This window comes from Neoarius graeffei, chromosome 6 (genome assembly GCF_027579695.1).
Source record: "Neoarius graeffei isolate fNeoGra1 chromosome 6, fNeoGra1.pri, whole genome shotgun sequence".
NCBI lineage: Eukaryota > Metazoa > Chordata > Actinopteri > Siluriformes > Ariidae > Neoarius > Neoarius graeffei.
In genome coordinates, this window is record NC_083574.1 from 105,286,954 (window position 1) to 105,294,531 (window position 7,578).

General features: G+C 44.5%; 1 protein-coding gene across 1 annotated transcript; it reads left to right on the forward strand.

Moving 5' to 3' along the window:
• The first annotated feature begins 1,960 nt into the window (after positions 1–1,960).
• LOC132888485 (E3 SUMO-protein ligase ZBED1-like) lies at positions 1,961–3,962 on the forward strand. The gene is made up of 2 exons (XM_060924531.1): positions 1,961–2,390; positions 2,887–3,962. The coding sequence occupies exons 1-2, from the start codon at positions 1,961–1,963 to the stop codon at positions 3,960–3,962; spliced, it is 1,506 nt and encodes a 501-aa protein (XP_060780514.1).
• Positions 3,963–7,578: the final 3,616 nt, after the last annotated feature.

Below are 7,578 nucleotides of genomic sequence, written 5' to 3' on the forward strand. Positions count from 1 at the left end.
AAATCATTATAAGCTAGGTCCAGTTGTGGGCCTGAGCATCCTGATCCTGCTGGGGCTCATGGGAGGATCCATGTGGTGGTCGATACAGGGAACCCAGGCTGACACAGAGTCAAAGACAGTTGGTTTAGTGGATGGAAGACTCTGATTCCATCCACCATACCGGTCCTGGGTTTAGTGATTGTGATGCTATGTTTGCTCCCTGTTTTCTGTCAATGTTGTATGTCTGTGTTTCAGAGGCAGCTGACAAATATTGATTACCAGATGGGAAAATAGACTCAGACGACTTACCTGACTGGCCTCCAAACCCACACGAAGACTATAACCCACCGTTCGATGACATCAGCACAGTTGACATGAAACTAGTCCTGACTTAAAACACTTTCATTATGATTGTTTCCTGTTCTATTATTCCTGATCTATGTATATGGCTTGCTAGCATTAACTTAAGACCTCTATGTCTTATAAAAAACAGCCTTAGCATTATCCCTGTACACTCAATGACGTGTTAAGTCGAATCTCTCTGAGAACTCTTATCACTGAAACTGTGTACAGTTCTTTTCTTTCTTTAGCAATTATTGTCCTGTAGGATAAAAAGGGGGGAGAATGTGAGGAAAATTTAGTGGATGAACATTCCCATTCTCTGTGTTTCTGTGTGTTGAGCTCAAGTGGCCTAATATACTGAGAAAGATGTTTTTTCCAATGTTGTAATCACTTTTCTGTGGCTTTGGTGGTAATGAGCAGGGTGCTTGAGTTCGTCCTAACTACGCATCTTCTCATGATGTAACCACCTTTCCTGACCTCAGTGGTGATAAGCAGGGAGCTTGAGCTCTCCCTAACTTGCATCTGCCTGCACGTGCCAAAGCATGTCAGGTGCACTCATTAGCAAAACTTCTTAGAAAATCTTGAGCCAATCACATGAAGATGCAAGCAGTAAGCTAATGCCTTTAGAATAATAGATAACAGCCACTAAAACACAACTCAGAGTTCACATACTCTCGGCATCACTGAAGTGGTGTCTTCTACTCTTCTTCTATTCTTCTCTTTCCTTTCCTATTTTATATATCTTTATATGATCTACTATAATAAATAACTGAAAAGACGACTGCTAAGCGTTCTGAAGTGTTTATTAGAAATTTCGATTACAATGGGAAAGCCTGAGCATAATGGGTGAAATGTTCTGTGACCACTAACACATTGCTAATTCCTGCAGAATCTGGCTCCATGGACAGAAAATCGATACATACGAGATCCAGTGGTCCACTGCTTGAAATATGATGTAAAGGCACTACCCTTTGGCAGGGGCTCTTCCAAGTGACACACTCTCCACAGTTCTTTATGTACTGATTAGGGGTGGGCGGTTTGCATGGTATGATACCGTATGCGGTATTTTTTGACCAACGGTAGAGAGTTTGTGTCATAGCGTGTACCGTGATAGCTCATTGCCTCCTCTAGTTGGCAGTAATGCATAGTTTGAATGCCCGCCTGGCTGCTTCGAAGAAGAAGAAGAAGAACAACAACAATGGCGGCGAGTAGTAAAGAGACGGCAGCAGAGGAAGAGCTCGTGAAAAAAGTCGGCGCAACATCAGTAATCTGGACATGGTTTGGATTTAAAGTGACTGATATTATATATTAAAATGTTATCTGCAAGATATGCCAGGCAACAGTGATTGCAAGACAAGGTAACACAAGCAATCTGTTCAACCACCTCAAAACTAACCACGCTATCGAATATGAAGAAAGCCAAAGACTGCAGCGTGATGTTACCAAAAAGAAAGGGCAGTCCTCGGGCGGGAGAAAAACTACACACCACAAACAACAGTCTATCGCTCAGTCATTTACTAAAGGTTCGCCTTATGAGAAAAAGAGCCAGCGGTGGATTGACATAACCAGGTCCATTACAGTACATTTATGCAGAGATATGGTACCCTTTCAGATGGTGGAAAGATGAGGCTTTAAAGATATGGTGAAGACACTTGATCAACGCTACGTAGTTCCAAGCCGCAAATATTTCGCTGAAGTGGAAATGCCTAAACTGCATGACAAGATCCGAGGTCAAGTGGAGCAGGAGCTCCGCCACATTAAACATTACGCAACCACCACGGATTTGTGGTCGAGTCGCACTATGGACCCCTATATCAGCCTTACTATACACTATATTAATAATACCTGGGAATTGTGCAGCAAATGTCTGCAGACATCTTATTTCCCTGATGACCACACAGGGGAATTGATTGCCCAGGGTCTCAGGGAAGCTCTGGAGTCGTGGGGACTCGACGAGGAGCTGCAAGTTTGCATCACGACTGACAACGGTGCTAATGTTGTGAAAGCGGTCAAGTTGAACGATTGGATACGCCTCCAGTGCTTTGGCCACAGGCTTCACCTGGCCATCGGTAAGTTCCTATGTTTTTCATTAGTTAAAGGCAAGCACAGACATTTTTTTGCTTGAAATATGAACAAAGAGTAATGGTCTTGGGAAAAAAAACCTTAATTTGAGCAAATTGTAATATCTGGCATTATACTGCTGCGTCATTCCATGTGAAAGCAGACACTTTGGGGCCCGACCAGCAAGGATTTTGAATGAAACTTGGTAACAAGGTAGCATACCAAAACTGCACTTGCAGTCAATTTAGTCAATTTAGGTCACATAGAAATGGTTTTTACGTTGTTTGAAAGCTCTTTTCTGACTACAACTTACACAACCAGTATGGAATACAACAATCAACAGTAAATGAATTATGAAATATTAAAATATTAAAAATTGAATATCAGAAAAAGCTGTCTGATTTCACATGGACTGACCCTGTGTGTACTTAGACCCATATCTTGATTTACTGTACTATTGTGTTGTTGTTTTTTTTAACTGGAGCTGGACTAATTATATCTCAGTTTTGTCAACAGAGGCGAGTGTGAAGATACCAGAGATTGAGCGTGCAGTTCGGGTGTGCAAGAAGATTGTCAGTGCATTTTCTTACACACACAAGAGGAGGAAGGCATTGGCCAAAGCTCAGGCTGAGCTACACCTGCCTCATCATCGCCTCATCACAGAGACTCCAACAAGATGGGGGTCGCGGCAACAGATGATCGCACGAGTGCTGGAGCAAGAGAAAGCCATTGCACAGGTCCTCAAAGAGGATAAAAAAACCAGGCACCTGCTTCCAACTTGGCAGGACCTTGATGGCTTGGAGTCAGTGAACAAGGCCCTGAGTCCACTCGTGGAGTTTATTGATGCACTGTCTGGCGAAGACTACGTGTCGTATCTAAAACCGGTGCTTCATGTCCTCAATACCACGGTTCTGGCTGCCGCAGAGGATGACACAAAAGTAACAAAGCGTATAAAGGGAGGCATTTTGCAATACTTAAATGACAAGTATGATGATCCTGCCACTGATGACCTGCTAGATATGGCCTCCCTGGTCGATCCACGCTTCAAGATGGCATATATCGCAGACCACCGCAAAGACTATATCAAAACAAAAGCAATGGCAGAAATGCAGGCCCTTTTGGAGAAAAAGACACAAGCACAAACATCATCCATGCAAGCATCATCCACGCAAGCATCATCATCCACACATTCACCAACACATAGCAGCACAGGGCCTGCAGCTGCAGAAGTTGTGGAGGCCAAGCGGATGAAGCGCAGCCTGGGCAGCTTTTTCAAAAAGGAATCCATTCCTGGCCCAGCTGCTCTCCCTGACAGAGAAGCCATTGACATTGAGCTACAAAGCTACCTGCAGGCCCTGGAGGTTGATGGAGAGGCCAACCCATTAGACTGGTGGAGGCTGCACGAGGCAAATTTTCCAAGAGTGGCAAGCCTGGCACGGAAGTACCTGTGTATTCCGGCCACCAGTGCACCATCAGAAAGGGCATTTAGCACTGGTGGCAATATTGTTACATGCCACAGAGCTGTACTAAAGCCTGAGAATGTGGACAGGCTTGTCTTCCTGGCTAAAAACCTGCCATAAATGTGCACTGTATCTTATTTACTTGTTTAAAGGTTTGGGTTCATTCTACCTCTAACATTTCTAAAGTGTATTTGCACTCAAGTGTTTAGTCATTTTCAATTTTGTGTTTATATGTTTGGATAAATGATTCCTGCTTTGTTTCTTGAAGTGTTTCATTGGATATGTCCATGTTATGTTGTTATTTAGGAAAAGAGAGGAGGAAAGCAGTGTCCTTTGCACTATGGTTCACTTTATACTTGCCTTGAAGTGTGCTACTAATTGGCACTAAAGCTGTTTAAAAACTTGGTTCTACATCTCAGCTGATTATTTTTGCACTTAGAAAAGTACTTTGCAATTTTGTGTCTATATGAGGAATTCGAGGAGTTTATTTGAGGAACTTTACCTATTCTTAGTTTTTTAAAATATAAATATAATTCTTTTTTATATGTCCTATGTTTTCTGTTTTGCACAATAAATTTCAATATTGCTGAAAACATCCTGATTGAAAGCTTTTACTTTTTGCTATGGTAACCACTAAGAAACTGTTCTGTTGTAATTTATATACAAAACTACAATACCGTGATGTATACCGTATACCGTCAGTGGCTCAAATTATACCGTGATATACATTTTTGGCCATACCGCCCACCCCTAGTACTGATCAACATTGCATGCCAGATTTGGCCAAAAGAATCTGCTCTTCAACAAGTCTGTAGTTCTTTCAATACCAAGGTGTCCTAGATCATCATGCGTGACCTTCAGCACAACTTCTCTGAACCTGCTTGGTAAGACAAGTTGAGTGAGTTCTCCGGAGGGCCGCTTGCTTAAGCGATGGAGTAGCCCATCTTTCATCATCAGTTTCCCCATCTCTTTTTTTAGACGAGAGCGCTCTGGAGGGGATCCATTCTCTTCCAGCCATTTGCCATGTTTAATGGCTTGTATGGCAGATCGGATGGCTGCATCATCCTCCTGAGCTTCAATCAGCTCCTGCTTTGACATCTGCCCAAATGATTTCAACTCCAGTTGAGTTGGGAATGCATAAATGTCGGGCACACAATCAGGAGAAGCTCCCAACTGATCCACATACCTCAGTGGACTGCCTGCAGACCCAGGGATGCAGATTTGTTGGCAGCTGGATCTCACACCAGATTGTGGTATGGTCACCCATTTCTCTGAACTCTCACCAGGCATATTCCTTGAGAGCAGGTCAGTGTCTATATTGTGTCTGCCTGGTCGGTACTGGACATCGAAGTCATAGGTTGATAAAGCAGAGAGCCATCTGTGCCCCACAGCACTGAGCTTGGCAGTCGATAACACATATGTAAGCGGGTTATTGTCCGTACGTACGGTGAATCTGACCCCATACAAATAATCATGGAATTTATCCACAACTGCCCACTTAAGGGCCAGAAACTCCAGCTGGTGAATGGGGTAGTTCCTCTCAGATGTCTTTAACTTCCTGCTGGCAAAGGCAACTGGTCTCAGACCCTCACTGTGCCCCGATAGAGGATGGCGTCAAGCCCTTTCAAGCTGGCATCCACATGCAGGACGTATGGCTTGTTGGGATCTGCAAAAGTGAACAGAGGTGCATGGGTAAGGCAGTGGATAATCTTGTGGAACACCTCAGTGCAGGACTGGTCCCATCTCTCACCAAAGGGCTCGGACTCTTTGAGGTAAGTCTTTGTGTTGTCTTTCTCAGGCTTCTTGCCCCTCTGGGTTGGAGCATAGCCTTTGGTGAGCTCAGATAATGGCCTGACAATGGCTGCATAGTTGGCTATGAAATGGCGGTAATATCCGCAAAATCCCAAGAAAGATTGAAGAGCCTTCAGGTGCGTAGACTGTGGCCAACTTGTAAAGGCCTCTATTTTGGCTGGGTCAGGTGATACTCCATTGTCCAACACAATATGTCCAAGGCATTTTACTTTTGGGAGGCAGAATTGACATTTGTCAAATGAGATTTTCAATCCAACCTCTGCCAGATGATCAAGGACTTTAAGAAGTCTCTCTTCATGCTCTTCTAATGTTCGGCCAAATACAATCAGGTCATCGAGGTAGACAAGGACTTTGAGCAGGTTCATGTTACCCACAGCCTTCTCCATTAATCTTTGGAAGGTGGCTGGGGCTCCAGTTATCCCCTGTGGCATCCTCTCAAACTGGAAGAACCCCAGTGGGCAGATGAATACTGTTTTTTCCTTATCTTCCTCGGCCATAGTGATTTGGTAATAACCACTTCGCAGATCAAAAATGGAGAACCACTTGCTTCCGGTCATTGAATCCAACACATCATCAATACAAGGTGTTGTGTACTGATCTGGGATTGTTCAGCTGTTTAACAATCGGTAGTCAATACACATTCTCACGGCTCCATTCTTTTTGCGAACAATCACGATTGGGGATGCATAGGGGCTATGAGACTCCTTGATGATCCCTGCATGCAACAGTTCTTGGAGGTGCTTTCTCACGTCTTCCAGGTCAGCTGGAGCCAGGCGACGAGAGCGCTCCCTCAACGGCCGTGGATCTGACATCCGGATCGTGTGCTCTACTCCCTTTGCCAAGCCGACATCCCATTCATGTGGAGAGAACACCTGGGACCTTGTGGATAGCTTTTGATGGAGTCTCTCTTTCCACTCCTCCAAGACAGGTGAGTCTCCAAAGATGATCAGGTTTGCATTGAACTCGGTGGCAGCTGTCTTGGACGGAGAGAGCAGAGTGACTGCATCTGTCATATATGCCCAATTACTGTTCCCACTGGTATGACTGTCTCTGTTATGGACTCATTCTGGACCAATATTCTGAAATGGCTGACGTTCACTTCTTCGCTGGGCACCACCATGGGCTGAAATAGTATACCAGCTGGGAGTGGAGCTACAGGAGATGAGTCAACCATCAGGATTTCTTTGTTGACGTGGAGCTTGTACTTGACTTTGCAGACTGCACTACAGTCACCACCAGAGGACAGAGTCAGTGGGCCAGGGCCTTGCCATAACACATAGACAATATCATCTTCTTCTTCCAGGGCTGTGACTGTGTTAGGGGATGTTAGGTTGTTATCTCTAACATACTTGTATCCCCAGTGTCTGGGTGATGTCAATGCCATTGTCCTTACATTGCTGCACAAAACATCAGATGTGACTGGCATTGGTCCCGACAATAATGGGAGTCTGGTCTGTAGTTCGAGGCTGGGAACAGATAAGAGCGAGGACTGTCACAGTCTGGTCGATGTTTGCAACCTTCGCTGGATATTCAAAATCGACCACTACATACCCATCACTTAGCCCCCACAGGGCTAAACCAGACACTGGGTGTATTGGAACATCAGATAGGTGAGTTTGATACCAAGACTCAAAGATAATGGTGACCTGAGATCCATTATCAAACAAGGCATCACAGCAATGTCCATTTATTTTTACAGGTACGATGCTGGGTGGACCAATCAAGCCTTCAGGGATGCCAGCCGACTCAGGTGAGGCAACAGAACTTTTCTTGACCCCACAATTAACTTCACTGATGGTGGCATCACCAGACTGCTGTTTGTCTTTTGTCACCTTCAAAGCATGAATTAGTTTTATGATAACCTTGGCTTGATTCTCAGGGTTGCAGCACTTTGTGGCAAAATGTCCGCTCTCACCACACCTAT

Bases quoted from the DNA above. Each gene is read 5' to 3' on its own strand.
- LOC132888485 (XM_060924531.1), top strand. From the start codon at position 1,961: ATGGTGAAGACACTTGATCAACGCTACGTAGTTCCAAGCCGCAAATAT. The intron at 2,391-2,886 runs GTAAGTTCCTAT...ATTATATCTCAG, and splicing joins CAGGCTTCACCTGGCCATCG to TTTTGTCAACAGAGGCGAGT.